The sequence below is a fragment of the Oenanthe melanoleuca genome, chromosome 27, assembly GCF_029582105.1.
Source record: "Oenanthe melanoleuca isolate GR-GAL-2019-014 chromosome 27, OMel1.0, whole genome shotgun sequence".
Classification (NCBI taxonomy): Eukaryota; Metazoa; Chordata; class Aves; order Passeriformes; family Muscicapidae; genus Oenanthe; species Oenanthe melanoleuca.
Window position 1 is genome coordinate 4,643,274 of NC_079360.1, and position 14,352 is coordinate 4,657,625.

Here is a 14,352-nt window from a genome sequence, read left to right on the forward strand (position 1 = left end):
TGGAGCAACCTGAGGTAATTAAAGGTGTCACTTTAATGTCCCTTTCATCCCAAAAAATCCTGGAATTCTAAAATCTAAACCACCTCAGACCATGGGATTGTGGTTTTTTATATTTTCTCATTATTTCCAAAGAAAAAATTGAATAAAGCAGTGTTAACATGCCTGAGGTGTCCAGGCCTTAGAGCAACTTGGGATCATGAAAGGTATCACTTTAATGTCCCCTTCAACCCAAAAAATCCTGGAATTCTAAAATCTAAACCACCTCAGAGCATGGAATTTTGTTTTCTTGTGGTTTTTTATTATTTCCAAAGAAAAAATTGAATAAAGCAGTGTTAACATGTCTGAGGTGTCCAGGGCTTGAAGCAACCTGGGATCATGAAAGGTGTCACTTTAATGTCCCCTTCAACCCAAGAAATCCTGGAATTCTAAAATCAAAACCACTTTAGAGCATGGAATTTTGATTTTTTTGTATTTTCTTATTATTTCCAAATTAAAATGTGAATAAAGCAGTGTTCACATGCCTGAAGTGTCCAAGGCCAGGTTTGAGCTTGGAGCAACTTGGGATAGTGAAAGGTGTCACTTAAATGTCCCTTTCATCCCAAAAAATCCTGGAATTCTAAATTCTAAACCACCTTGGAGCATGGAATTGTCATCTGCTGTATTTTCTTATTACTTCCAAGAAGAATTTGAGAATTTATCCAGTCCTGGATAACCTGTATAATTTCACTGTTCTCATTTGTCAAGTGGAGAGTTGGTTTTTTTACTGGATTTAGGTGGAATTTGAGGAATATCTGATTTTGTTGTTTATGGCAAATGCCACAAATTGGGATTTTTTCCTTATTTTCCCAGTCCTGGGTGGAGAATTCCTGAAGTACATGGATGCCTTCAAACCTTTCCTTGGGATTGGACTGAAAAACTATGCTGAGTACCAGGTATGGATCCAAACTCTCCCTTCATCCAGGGAAACTGGGGCTGCCCCACCCCTGAAATTTTCCAGGATGATTTTTGGGATAATGAAAGGTGTCCCTGCCCATCCAGTGGGGTCACTTCCAACCCAGGATTCTAAAATCCAGGATTCCACAATCCCAGGATTCTAAAATCCAAACCACCTTGGAGCATGGAATTTTGGTTTCTTACATTTTCCTTGTTGCTTCCAAGGAAAATTTTGGAAAATGTAGCAAATTCCCCTTGGAATGTCAAATCCTGGTGCCCTCCAGGGGAATTTGGAGGGGTTTTTACTGCCCAAATCCTGGCTGGGATTTCCCCTTTGGAATATCAAATCCTGGCTGGGATTTCCCCTTGGAATATCAAATCCTGGCTGGGATTTCCCTTTGGAATATCAAATCCTGGCTGGGATTGACCCTTGGAATATCAAATCCTGGTGGCCTCCAGGGGATTTTGAAGTTGTTTTTCCAGCCCAAATCCTGGCTGGGATTTTCCTTTGGAACCTCTGAGATTTGGAGAAATTTTTCCAGCCCTGAGGGTGACCCCAAATTCCCAGGGGATGACCCCAAATCCCCAGAGATGACCCCAAATCCCCAGGAATGACCCCAAATCCCCAGAGATGACCCCAAATCCCCCAGAGATGATCCCAAATCCCCAGGGATGACCCCAAATCCCCAGGAATGACCCCAAATCCCCAGGAATGACCCCAAATTGATGTGGGATGATCCTGGATTCCCGGGGATGACCCCAAATCCCCAGGGGATGACCCCAGATCCCCCAGAGATGATCCCAAATCCCCAAGGATGACCCCAGATCTCCAGGGATGGCCCCAGATCTCCAGGGATGACTCCAGATCCCCAAGGATGATCCCAAATCCCCAGGGGATGACCCCAAATCCCTGTGAGATGACCCCAAATCTCCAGGGATGATCCCAGATCCCCCAGGGATGATCCCAAACTTCCAGGGGATGACCCCAAATCCCTGTGGGATGACCTCAAATCCCCAAGGATGACCCCAAATCCCCCAGGGGATGACCCTAAATCTCTGTGGCATGACCCCAAATCCCCAGGGGATGACCCCAAATCCTCAGGGATGACCCGAAATCCCCCAGGGGATGACCCCAAATCCCCAGGGATGACCCCAGATCCCCAGGGGATGATCCCAAACCCCAGGGGATGACCCCAAATCCCCCAGAGCTGACCCCAAACCCCAGGGGATGATCCCAGATCCCCCAGGGATGATCTCAAACTTCCAGGGGGTGACCTCAGATCCCAGGGGATGACCCCAAGTCCCTGTGGGATGACCCCAAATCCCCAAGGCTGACCCCAAATCCCCCAGGGCTGACCCCAAGTCCCTGTGGGATGACCCCAAATCCCCAGGGCTGACCCCAAATCCCCAGGGCTGACCCCAATCCTGTTGCAGGTCTGCCTGTCAGCAGTGGGGCTGGTGGGGGACCTGTGCCGAGCCCTGCAGTCCAACATCCTCCCCTTCTGTGACGAGGTGATGCAGCTGCTCCTGGAGAACCTGGGGGTGAGTGGGAGATCCCCCAGCAGCAGCTGGGTGCTGGCTCTTCCCAGGGGAGTGGGAGGTGGGAGAAGCCTGGGAAAAGTGGGAGGAATCCACCAGGAATGTCTCATGTTTGGGTTTGAGCAGCAGCCAGGAGGGGTTTGTGGGGTTTGGGTTCTCAGGGAATGTCTCCTTTGTCAGCTCCCTGGGTTAATTAATAAAGAAATTCCTTCTTGAATTCCTGAATTCCTTCTTGAATTCCTGAATTCCTTCCTGAATTCCTTCCTGTCTCCCACTCTCTCTCCCCTTCCCTTTCCTGAATTCTTGAATCCCTTCCTGAATTCCTGAATCTATTCCTGAATTACTTTCTTCCTGAATTCTTGAATTATTTCCTTCCTGAGTTCCTTCCTGAATTTCTGAATTCCTTCCTTCCTCAATCCATTACTGAATTACTTCCTTCTTGAATCCCTTCCTGAATCTTTTCCTGAGTTTCTGAATCCTTTTCTGAGTTCCTGAGTTCCTGAATCCATTCCTGAATTCTTTCCTTCCTGAATTCCTGAATCCCTTTCTGAATTCCTCCCAAATTCCTTCCTCTCCCACTCTCTCTCTCCTTTCCTGAATTCCTGAATCCCTTCCTGAATTCCTGAACCTTTCCTGAATTTCTGAATCCTTTCCTGAATTCCTCAATTCCTTCCTTCCTGAGTCCATTCCTGAATTTCTTCCTTCCTTCCTGAATTCCTTCCAAATTCCTTCCTTCCTTGAAGGAAGAAATGAGGGGAAAACCCACAATTTTTGGGTTGCAGGGAATAGAATAATCCATTTGTCCAGTGAGTTTCAAGCTTAAAAAAACATTCAAAAAAGTAAGGAAAAGAATGAAAAGAAATCAATCCTTTTTAAAGTGCTGTGAATTGGGAAAAGAGATCTGACTCAGATTGTAGCAGAATTCCTTCTTCCCTTCCTCTTCCATTCCTTCTGAATTCTGAAATCCTTTATTCCTTCTGAATCCCTCCCTCCCTGTTCCTCCCTCCCTCTCCCACATTCCTGGGACATTTCCAACCCCTGGGTGCACTTGCTCCAACATTTTACAACCCCCCCACTGCAGAAACATTCCAAAAACCCCCTACAAACCCCTTGGTGCATCTTGAAACCATTCCCTCTTCCCCTTTCCCCCTTCCCACATGATCCAGGACCCTTTTGGGATTTATTTTTTATTTTTTTTCCCCAGAATGAGAACGTGCACAGGTCAGTGAAGCCACAGATCCTGTCGGTGTTCGGGGACATCGCCCTGGCCATCGGGGGCGAGTTCAAGAAGTACCTGGACGTGGTGCTCAACACCCTGCAGCAGGCATCCCAGGCCCAGGTGGACAAGGTGAGCTGTCCCCAGCCCCAGGGGACATTCCCAGGACAGGCTGGGCAGAGCAGAGTTCAATAAAGTGGGGATTTATTAAAATCCTTCAAAGGATTCACCTTGGGCAGTGCAAGAGCCTGGCCGTGGTTACACCCAGGATGGATCCAAGATGGACTCAGAGTCACAAATTCTCACACTTTTGTAAATTTTGGTCCATTTAGATATTTGGGTTAATTTTCCAGCTCCAGCTTCATCAATCCCAGAATCCTCCCAGGTTCTCTCCTCAGTTCTGTTTGCACTTTTTGGGGCTGAAGCTGCAACATTGTCCTTGTTCTGTGGTTACACCCAAGATGGATCCAAGATGGACTCAGAGTCACAAATTCTCACATTTTTATAAATTTTGGTCCATTTCCATATTGGGGTTATCTGTTTAATTCCAACTCCAGCTTCTGCAGTGCCATCCTTCCAGATTCTCTCCTCAGTTCTGCTGTTTGCACTTTTTGCAGCTGAAGCTGCATCTGAATTCCTTTTTCCCCCCCTTAATTCCCTGATTTTTTTTCCCTTAATTCCCTGAATTCTCTTTTTCCCCTCAATCCCCTGAATTCCATTTTTCCCTCCTTATTCCATATTTCTGGGGCTAAAAAATTATTTTGTTCAACTAAACTGTGAGGACAGCTCACTAATAACAAAAATCATTTTGCTCAACTAAACTGTGAGGACAACTTTCTAATAACACTTTATATGAAATTCAGAGCTATATCCTAATGCTGTAAAAAATCTGAAAAATGCAAAAAGCAGAATTTAAAATTATTTTTGCATGTCTGTGTCCCTGCCCAGTCTGACTACGACATGGTGGATTACCTGAACGAGCTGAGGGAGGGCTGCCTGGAGGCCTACACTGGGATCATCCAGGGGCTCAAGGGAGACCAGGAGAACGTGCACCGTGAGTGACCCAGCCTGGGATCCTGCCCAGGCTCCTGGGGAATCATCCTGACAGTCAAATTCACAAATATCTGATAAAAAACTTCATTTTGGGTATTCACATTCCTGCCATGTACCCCCGTGCCACGTCAACCTGGTTTGGAGCACTTAACACCATTCTAATGATGAAATAATCACAAATATCTGATAAAAACCTGGTTTGGGGCACTTAGCACCATTCTAGGGAGAAATGTTCACAAATGTCTGATAAAAAAACTCATTTTGGGATTGTCACATCCCAGCCATGTACCCCCGTGCCATATACACCTGCTGTGGGGCACTTAACACCATTCTAATAAAGAAATATTCACAAATATCTGATAAAAACCTGGTTTGGGACATTTATAAACCTTCTAGGGGAGAAATATCCCGAAATATCTGATAAAAAACTCAGTTTGGGTATTCACATTCCTGCCATGTACCCCCGTGCCACATCAACCTGGTTTGGAGCACTTAACACCATTCTAATGATGAAATAATCACAAATATCTGATAAAAACCTGGTTTGGGGCACTTAACACCATTCTTATGGTGAAATAATCACAAATATCTGATAAAAACCTGGTTTGGGGCACTTAACACCATTCTTATGGTGAAATAATCACAAATATCTGATAAAAACCTGGTTTGGGACATTTATAACCCTTCTAGGGGAGAAATGTTCACAAATATGTGATAAAAAACTCATTTTGGATATTCACATCCCAGCCATGTATCCCAGTGCCACATCAGCCTGATTCTGGGCACTTAACACCATTCTAATAAAGAAATATTCATAAATATCTGATAAAAACCTGGTTTGGGGCACTTAACACCATTCTAATAAAGAAATATTCACAAATATCTGATATAAAACTCATTTTGGGGTTGTCACACCTCTGCCATGTACCCCAGTGCTACATCCAACTGGTTTTGGGCATTTATAACCCTTCTAGGGGAGAAATTTTCATAAATATCTGATTAAAACCTCCTTTTGGGGTTTTCACATCCCTGCTCCTTCCTTTCCCTTCCTTTAAAATCATCCAGTGTCACCTCCAAACCACATCCCCTGTTTTTTTCCCCCTTATCCTCCTGAATCCCTTTTTCCCCCTGAATTCCCTTTTCCCCCTTAATCCCCTGAATTCCCCTTTTTTCTCCTGAATTCCCTTTTTCCTTCCTAATTCCTTGGGTCCCCTTTTTTCTTCTCAATTCCCTTTTTCCTCCCTTTTATCCCCGAATTTCCTTTTTATCCCTGAATTCCCTCAAATTTCCCCTCAATCTCCCAAATTCTCTTTTTTCCTGTTAATTCCTCTTTTCCCCCTTAATTCCCTGAATCTTGAAATTCCCTTTTTTCCTTGAATTCCCTTCCCCCTCCTTTTTTCTCCTCTTTCCCCCAATTCCCTTTTTTGCTGTTAATTCCCTTTTCCCCCTTGATTCCCTGAATTCCCTTTTCCTCTTAATTCTCTTTTCCCCCTTGATTCCCTGAATTCCCTTTTCCCCTTAATTCCCTTTTTTCCCCCTTAATCCCCTAAATTCCTTTTTCCCCTTTAATCCTGAACCCCTTTTTCCCCTTTAACCCCATCCCCACATTCCTGTTCCATTTCCAGGAGTTCCCCCTGAGCCTTTTGGGATTTTCATATCCCTGCCCCATCCAACAACACAAACCCTCAGCGCAGCGAGCACCAAAAAAACCCCAAAAAATTCCATCATCATCTCCCCTTCCCTCCCAGAGGAACCATCCCAGGTTGTTTTGGGAACACAAAACATCCATCCCAAAATTTCCCAGCTCTGACCAAGCCTTTCCCCTGCAGCTGACGTGATGCTGGTGCAGCCCAGGGTGGAATTTATCCTCTCCTACATCGACCACATCGCGGGGGACGAGGATCACACGGACGGGGTGGTGGCCTGTGCTGCAGGACTCATAGGGTGAGGCCTCCCCATCCCATTCCTGGAAAAAAATCCTCAAATCTGCCCTGTTTTCCTGCCTGGAGGAAGGTTTTAGTGTCAGTTTTGGGGTTGGAGTTTGGTGTTTGGCTCCAGGTGTGAAGCAATTCCACAGCTAAGAAAATCATCACAGAAATCCCAGATTTAGGGTTTTTCCAGGAGCTTAGGAACAAAAAGAACCCCATATCCTTAGGGAACAGAAGAAATTGGGTTGAAATCCAGGGATCTGCCCTTTTTTTCTGCCTGGCTGAAGTTTTTGGGGTCAGTTTTGGGGTAGGAGTTTGGTGTTTGGCTCCAGGTGTGAAGCAATTCTGCAGGTAATAATGTCGTCACAAAAATCCCAGATTTAGGATTTTTCCAGAAGTTTAGGAACAAAAAATCCCCTTATCCTTAAGGAGCAGAGGAAATTGGGTTGAAATCCTAAAATCTGCCCTTTTTTCCTGGCTGGAGGGAGGTTTAAATGTCAGTTTTGGGGTTGGAGTTTGGTGTTTGGCTCCAGGTGTGAAGCAATTCCGCAGGTGAGAAAGTCGTCACAAAAATCCCAGATTTAGGGTTTTTCCAGGAGTTTAGAACCTAAAAATCCCCTCATCCTTAGTGAACAGAGAAAATTGGGTTGAAATCCTGGGATCTGTCCTTTTTTCCTGGCTGGATGAAGGTTTTGGTGTCAGTTTTGGGGTTGTAAGTTTGGTGTTTGGCTCCAGGTGTTAAGCAATTCTGCAGTTAAGGGATAAAGGTGAGAAAGTCGTCACAAAAATCCCAGATTTAGGATTTCTCCAGAAGTTCAGGAACAAGAAAAGCCTCATCCTTAGGGAGCTGAGGAAACCAGATTGAAATCCTGGGATCCTTGAAATCCAGGGATCTGCCCTTTTTTTCTGCCTGGCTGAAGTTTTTGGGGTCAGTTTTGGGGTTAGAGTTTGCTGTTTGGCTCCAGGTGTGAAGCCATTTTACAGGTGAGAAAGTCGTCACAAAAATCCCAGATTTAGGATTTTTCCAGAAGTTCAGGAACAACAAAACCCTCATCCTTAGGAAGCTGAGGAAACCAGGTTGAAATCCTGGGATCTGCCCTTTTTTTCTGGTTGTCTGAAGGTTTTAGTGTCAGTTTTGGGGTTGGAGTTTGGTTTTTGGCTCCAGGTGTGAAGCGATTCTGCAGGTAAGAAAGTCATCACAAAAATCCCAGATTTAGGAATTTTCCAGGAGTTTAAGAACAAAAAAGCCTCATCCTTAGGCAACAGAAAAAAACCAGCTTGAAGTATTTTCATTTTTCCTGCTGAATTTAAGGAGAGTAATGAAGAAATCAACATTCAGACAAGAGCTCGTGCATTTTCAAATCCCTTTTGAAATCACAAATTTCCCAAAATTTTCCCAGCTGTTTTTCATCACTCACACCTTTTTTTTTTTTGATTCCAGGGATTTGTGTACAGCTTTTGGGAAGGATGTCCTGAAATTAGTAGAAGCCAGACCCATGATCCATGAACTGCTAACGGAAGGGAGGAGATCCAAGACGAACAAAACAAAAACCCTGGCGACCTGGGCCACAAAAGAGCTGAGGAAACTCAAGAACCAAGCTTGGTGAGGTCTCATCCTGATTTTTTTCCACCTAAAAAATCAGGGAATTGGCTCAGCAGAACCTGAGAAGTCCCAATCCCAAATTTCTCTTTTCCCCCAGGTTGTTTCCCTGATTTTTGATTGAAAAAAAAAAGCCCCGTTTGGGGTTTTTTATTTCTCTTCAATCCTACAAAGTTGATTTTCCACCCATTTATTTTTCTTCTGGGATTTGGGGTGTTGAGGTTGATTTTTTTTTTTTTTGTGTAATCCTGGAATTGTTAAGGCTCCCAAGATGGACCCCAACCCAAAAGTCACATCCCCACATTTTTAAACACTTCCAGGGATTTTTAATTCCCTTTTTTCCATGAATTCTCCTTAGTACCTTGAATTTCCTTTTCTCCCTTTTTTTTCCCCTTTAATTCCCTTTTTCCCCCTGAAATCCCTTTTCCCTCTGAATTCCCTTTCCCCCCTTTTTTCTTCTCAATCCCCAAATTCCCTTTTTTCCTGTTAATTCCCTTCTCCCCCTTAATTCCCTGAATTCCCCTTTTCCCTTTAATTCCTTTTTTTTCTCCAGAATTCCATTTTTTCCTCTTAATTCCTTGGATCCCCTTTTTTCCTCTCAATTCCCTTTTTCCTCATTTTTATCCCTGAATTCCTCTCAATCTTCTGGATTCCCTTTTTTCCTGTTAATTCCCTTATATCTCCCTTGATTCCCTGAATTCTCTTTTTTCTCCCTTAATTCCCATTTTTCCCCTGAATCCCTTTTTTCCTGTTAATTCCTTTAATTCTCCTTTTCCCCCTTGATTCCCTGAATTCCCTTTTTTCCTCTTAACTCCTTTACTTCCCTTTTTCCTTCTTTTCTCCCCTAAATCTCCTTTTTCCTCTTAATTCCTGAATCCCTTTTTTATCCCTGAATTCCCTCAATCTCCTTTTTTCCCCTCAATCCCCCAAATTCCCTTTTTTCCTGTTAATTTCTTTTTTCCCCTTTTTCTCCCTTAATTCTCTTTCCCACTGAATTCCCTTTTTTCTCTGAATTCCCTTTCCCCTGAATTCCCTTTTTCCTTTGAATTCCCTTTTTTCCTGTTAATTCTTTTAATTCTTTTAATTCCTTTAATTTTTCCCCCTTGATTCCCTCAATTCCCATTTCCCCCCTCAATTCCCTTTTTTCCCCCCTCTAAACTCCCCAAATCCCATTTTTCCCCCTCTAAACCCTTTTGTTTTTTTTCCTTTTTTCCAGATCTTTACCATTGGGATGACACCTGAGGACCCCACTGGATAAAAAACCAACAACAACAACACCAAGAGAGAAAAAAACAAAAAAAGGAAAAATCTCCAATCTCCTACAAAACCCCCCAAAAAGCCCCGGGAGTGATGAGGACGAGTGAGGAATGTCTGGGAGTGAGAGGATGCTGAGGATGAGTGAGTGAGGCTCAGAACAAAAATCCCAAATTTTTGGCATCCAGGAGGGAATTCTGTAAACCCCCCCAAAAAAAAAATCTTAAAAAAGGGGGGGAAAAAACCCCAAAATTCCCAGGAGTGGCTGAGCTGGGAGGAGAAAATGAGGGAAAAACGGGGAAAATTGGGATTCAAGTGGTGCTCTGTGAGGTTTTGGCTGCTAGAGAGAGAGAGAGAAAAAATGGGAATTTCCCAGCATTTGGGAATTTTCCAGCATTTGGGAATTTCCTGGTGTTTGAGAATCTCTGGGATGAGGCAAAAAAAAAAAAAAAATCCCAAAAGGAGAGAGAAGGAAATTCAAGAGGAGTGAGTGTGTGTGAGTGAGGTCATATCCACATTCTCAACTTCCCAAAAAAAAAAAAAAAATAGAATTCATTGCAGTTTCTTGCTTTTTTTTTTTTTTTTTTTCCCAAAACCACAAAAGAAAAAAATATTCCGGGAAAAAAAAAAATTTAAAAAGACGACAAAAAAAATAAAAAAGACAAAAAAAATCTAAAATATACAAAATTTAAGGGTTCAGCTGTTGCATTTCATAAGTGAGGTTCAGGCAGTAAGAGATGGGGAAAAAATAGTAGAAAAGAAGAAAAAAAAATTAAAAAAAAATAAAAAAAAAAAAATTTAAGGAAAGTCGCTTTTTTAGGGATTTTATTTTTAGGGAATGCTGAATGTTCAGAGCTCTTGGCTTGTCCTGCTCAGCAACAAAAGCGCCTTTCCTTCCTTAAATATTCAACTGTGAATGTAGAAATGGGGGAAAAACACAATTTGGGGTTGCAGGGAATAGAAAAATCCATTTGTCCAGCGAGTTTCAGGCTTCAAAAATTCCAAAAAAATCCAAAAACGGTCAAGAAAACGATAAAAAAATGAGATTTTTTTTTTTTTTTTTGTTTAAAAGTGCTGCAAATTGGGAAAAGAGATCTGACTGGGATTGTAGCAGAATCAAAATTGTGCCAAAGAGTTCCAAAAAAAAATAAAGAAGGAAAAATTTTAAAAATTTCAGGTGATGTTTGGAGAGGAAATTGGATTTGTTAAAAAAAAAAACCACACAAAAAATGGGATTAAAACCGGTTTATTTGGAATTATTTGGGATTTTTTTTTTTTTTTTTGTTGGATCAGGCTCGATGTGGTTTTCGGTCTCTTGCTGCACTTGGAAAAAAAAAAAAAAAAAAACAAAACACGAGGAAAAAAATAAAAAACAAGATAAAAAAAAAAGGAAAAAAAAAAAGAAATTTATATAAAATATATAAATATATAACTTGAGTTGAGCTGACAACGCCGGCGCTTGTAAAAGGTTTCTATTTTTCCACTGCAGTTGAAGATGAATAAAATGGTGTCAAACATTCCCCAATATTTTCCTTTTTTTTTTTTAATTTTTTTTTTTTTTTTTTTTGGGATATTCATGGCTCTTTTCCAGAGGGAAACCTCAAAAAAAAAAAAAATAAAAATTAGGATTTTTTTAAAATGAATTTTGGGAGTTTTTTCCCAATTATCCACCAGGAATTTTAATTTTAATTTTTTGTTTTTTTGTGGTTTTTTTTTTTTGGCCATTTCTCGCCGCGTCGGGAGCGGAATTTTTTTTTTTCCTCTGGAAAAAGGAAAATTAATTTAAAAAAAAAAAAGTGGGGGGGAAAAAAAAACAACAAAAATGAAATTTTTGGTATTTTGAGGAGGTTTCAGGGTTTGGAGATTTGGAATTTTCACTTTGCAGCTCTGGAGGTGTCGGGAAAATCCTGGGAGGGGGAGAACGAAACTGGGCAGGATTTGCTCCTCAATTCTTGCAATTCTTATTTTTATTTTTAATTTCATTTTTTTCTTTTATTTTTAATTTTTTGCCTTTATTTTTCCCTTTTTTCTTTTATTTTTTTTCTCATTTTTTTCTTTTATTCCAATTTTTCCCTTCATTTTTAAATCTCTTATTTCTCCATTTTTCTTCTACTTTTTCCATTTTTTTCTTGTCCCCTTTTAAGTTTTTTTTCCTTTTTTTCCGTTTTTGTTTCTTCAAATTTTCATCAATTTTTCCCTTTATTTGTTTTTTCTTGACTTTTTTCTGGGAATTTTTCCTTTTTTTCTTTCAATTTTTCTTTTTTTTTTTTCTGTCCCTATTTTCCTTTTTTTTTTCTTTTTTTTTTCCTTTTCTCTTTATTTTACCTTTCCTATCTATTTTTATTTTCCCTTTTTCTTTATTTTTTTCCACTTCTCTTCCTTTTATTTCCATTTCTTTTAATATTTTTCTTTTATTATTTTTATTTTTCCCATTTTCCTTCCTTTTTTCCCATTTTTCTTCATGTTTTTTCCTTTTTTCTTCACATTTTTCCCCATTTTTCTTCTTTTTTTCATTTTTCCCATTTTTCTTCATTTTTTCCCGTTTTTTTTTTCTCCCATTTTCTCCCATTTTTCTTCCTTCTTTTTCACTTCTCTTCATTTTTTCCCCATTTTAATTTTTTCCATTTTTCTTCCATCCCCTCATTTTTCTTATTTATTTTCCCATTTAAAATTTCCCCATTTCTCTCCGTTTATTTAATTTTTTTCCCTTTTCTCTTCACCTTTTCCCCCCCTTTTATTTTTTTTCTTCCTCACCATTTCCCTTTTATTTTTTTTTTGTTAATCCCCCCAATTTTCCTCCTCCCCTCCCATTTTAATTCCCTTTTTGCCCCTCCTGGCTCGTACAGGGTATCAGACATGAATGTGCCTTCATTGCTCTGCCCCCGTGCAGAACCCCCAAAAAAACCCCAAAATGAGCAGAAATCACCCCAAAAAAAACCCCAAAATGAACAAAAATCCAAATTTGCAGAACCCGGCAGTCCCAGCCTCGCCTTTTTCTTTTTTGTTCAGCTCGGGGGCGGCGATTCCCAAAGGTGGAACAAAAATCCAACAAAAGTCAAGAAAAAAAAAAGAATTAAAAATTTTTAAAAATTACTAAAAAAGGAAAAAAAAAATCCAAAAAAATCAAAAAGCCGTTCCTGGGCGGGAGGAGCCGAGCGGCGCCGGGGCCGCTGCTGGTGGCCAGGGGCCAGTTCTGGTGGCCAGGGGCCAGTTCTGGTGGCCACTGACCTGTTCTGGTTCTGGTTCTGGTGGCCACTGACCTGTTCTGGTGGCCACTGACCTGTTCTGGTTCTGGTTCTGGTGGCCACTGACCTGTTCTGGTGGCCACTGACCAGTTCTAGTTCTGATTCTGGTGGCCACTGACCTGTTCTGGTTCTGGTTCTGGTTCTGGTGGCCACTGACCTGTTCTGGTGGCCACTGACCAGTTCTAGTTCTGGTTCTGGTGGCCACTGACCAGTTCTGGTGGCCACTGACCACTGCTGGTTCTGATTCTGGTGGTCAGTGACCAGTTCTGGTGGCCAGTTCCAGTGGCCACTTCTGATTCTGGTAGCCAATAGCCATTTCTGGTGGCCAGTGGCTGGTTCTGATTCTGGTGACCAGTGTCGAGGTCTGGTGGCCAGTTCTGGTTCTGGTTCTGATTCTGGTGGCCAGTGACCATTTCTGGTTCTGGTGGCCAATTCTGATTCTGGTGGCCAGTCCTCATTCTGGTGGCCAGGGGCCAGTTCTAGTTCTGGTGGCCAGTGACCAGTTCTGGTGATCAGTTCTGATTCTGGTTCTGCTGGCCAATTCTGGTGGCCAGTGGCCATTTCTGCTTCTGGTGGCCAGTGGCCGGTTCTGGTTCTGGTTCTGATTCTGGTGGCCAATAGCCAATTCTGATTCTGGTGGCCAGTGACCATTGGTTCTGGTGGCCAGTGGCCAGTTCTGGTTCTGGTGGCCAGTGGCCATTTCTGGTTCTGGTGGCCAATTCTGGTTCTGGTGGCCGGTTCTGGTTCTGGTGGCCATTTCTAGTTCTGGTGGCCATTTCTGGTTCTGATTCTGGTGGCCAATAGCCAATTCTGATTCTGGTGGCCAGTGACCATTGGTTCTGGTGGCCAGTGGCCAGTTCTGGTTCTGGTGGCCAGTTCTGGTTCTGGTGGCCGGTTCTGGTTCTGGTGGCCAATTCTGGTTCTGGTGGCCATTTCTAGTTCTGGTGGCCGGTTCTGGTCCCGGCTGCGGCAGCGCAGAATAAACACTGAGAGTAGTGCAAAAAAAAACGGCTCCAGACTCGTTTTTGGGGGATTTTTGGGGTTGGATTTTGGCTTTTTTAGGGTTTTTTGGGGGCCTTTTTTGTGGGGGGTTTGGGGCCTTTTTTGAGTTTTTTTTTTTTTTTTTTAAGAGGATTTTTTGGGATTTTTTGGTTGTTGGGGACATTTTTGGGGTGATTTTTACCTTTTTGGGGTGATTTTGGGCCTTTTTGGGGGGCATTTTGGGCTTTGGGAAGCGTTTTTTGCAACCTTTTTTAGGGGGTCACTTGGGGGTTTTGTGCCTTTTTTGGCCTTTTCTGGGGGGTTTTGGGTTTTTGGGGGGTTTTTGGGGTTTTTGGGGGGTCTTTTTGGGGCGTTTTTGGGTTATTCTGTCTCAAGGAATTTCTACTCAAATCTGCCCATCCTCGATCCCATCCCTGCCTGGGCACGGATCAAACTTCCAGCATTTTTTGGGAGGGTTTTGGGATTTTGGGGTTTTTTTTTGGGGGGTGTAGCACAAGGAATTTGGTGGAGCTGGAGATTCCACGAGACTCCTGGAGATTTTGGGATCGCTGCTGAAGATTCCCAAATTCTTGAGGATTCCAC

The 14,352-nt window shown here is 42.3% G+C and overlaps 1 protein-coding gene across 2 annotated transcripts in view; it reads left to right on the forward strand.

Moving 5' to 3' along the window:
- The window catches only part of KPNB1 (karyopherin subunit beta 1), a 44,313-nt gene extending 33,270 nt beyond the window's left edge, over positions 1 to 11,043 (forward strand). The window contains exons 16-22 of one of the 2 annotated variants that reach the window (XM_056512237.1): positions 850 to 932; positions 2,368 to 2,475; positions 3,677 to 3,820; positions 4,637 to 4,742; positions 6,571 to 6,685; positions 8,111 to 8,272; positions 9,486 to 11,043. In XM_056512237.1, the coding sequence (XP_056368212.1) occupies positions 850 to 932; positions 2,368 to 2,475; positions 3,677 to 3,820; positions 4,637 to 4,742; positions 6,571 to 6,685; positions 8,111 to 8,272; position 9,486 (719 nt within the window). In that variant the 3' untranslated portion in view covers positions 9,487 to 11,043. Of the gene's footprint in view, positions 1 to 849; positions 933 to 2,367; positions 2,476 to 3,676; positions 3,821 to 4,636; positions 4,743 to 6,570; positions 6,686 to 8,110; positions 8,277 to 9,485 lie in introns of those variants that run through there. The other variant, XM_056512236.1, reaches the window with a different exon arrangement.
- Positions 11,044 to 14,352: the final 3,309 nt, after the last annotated feature.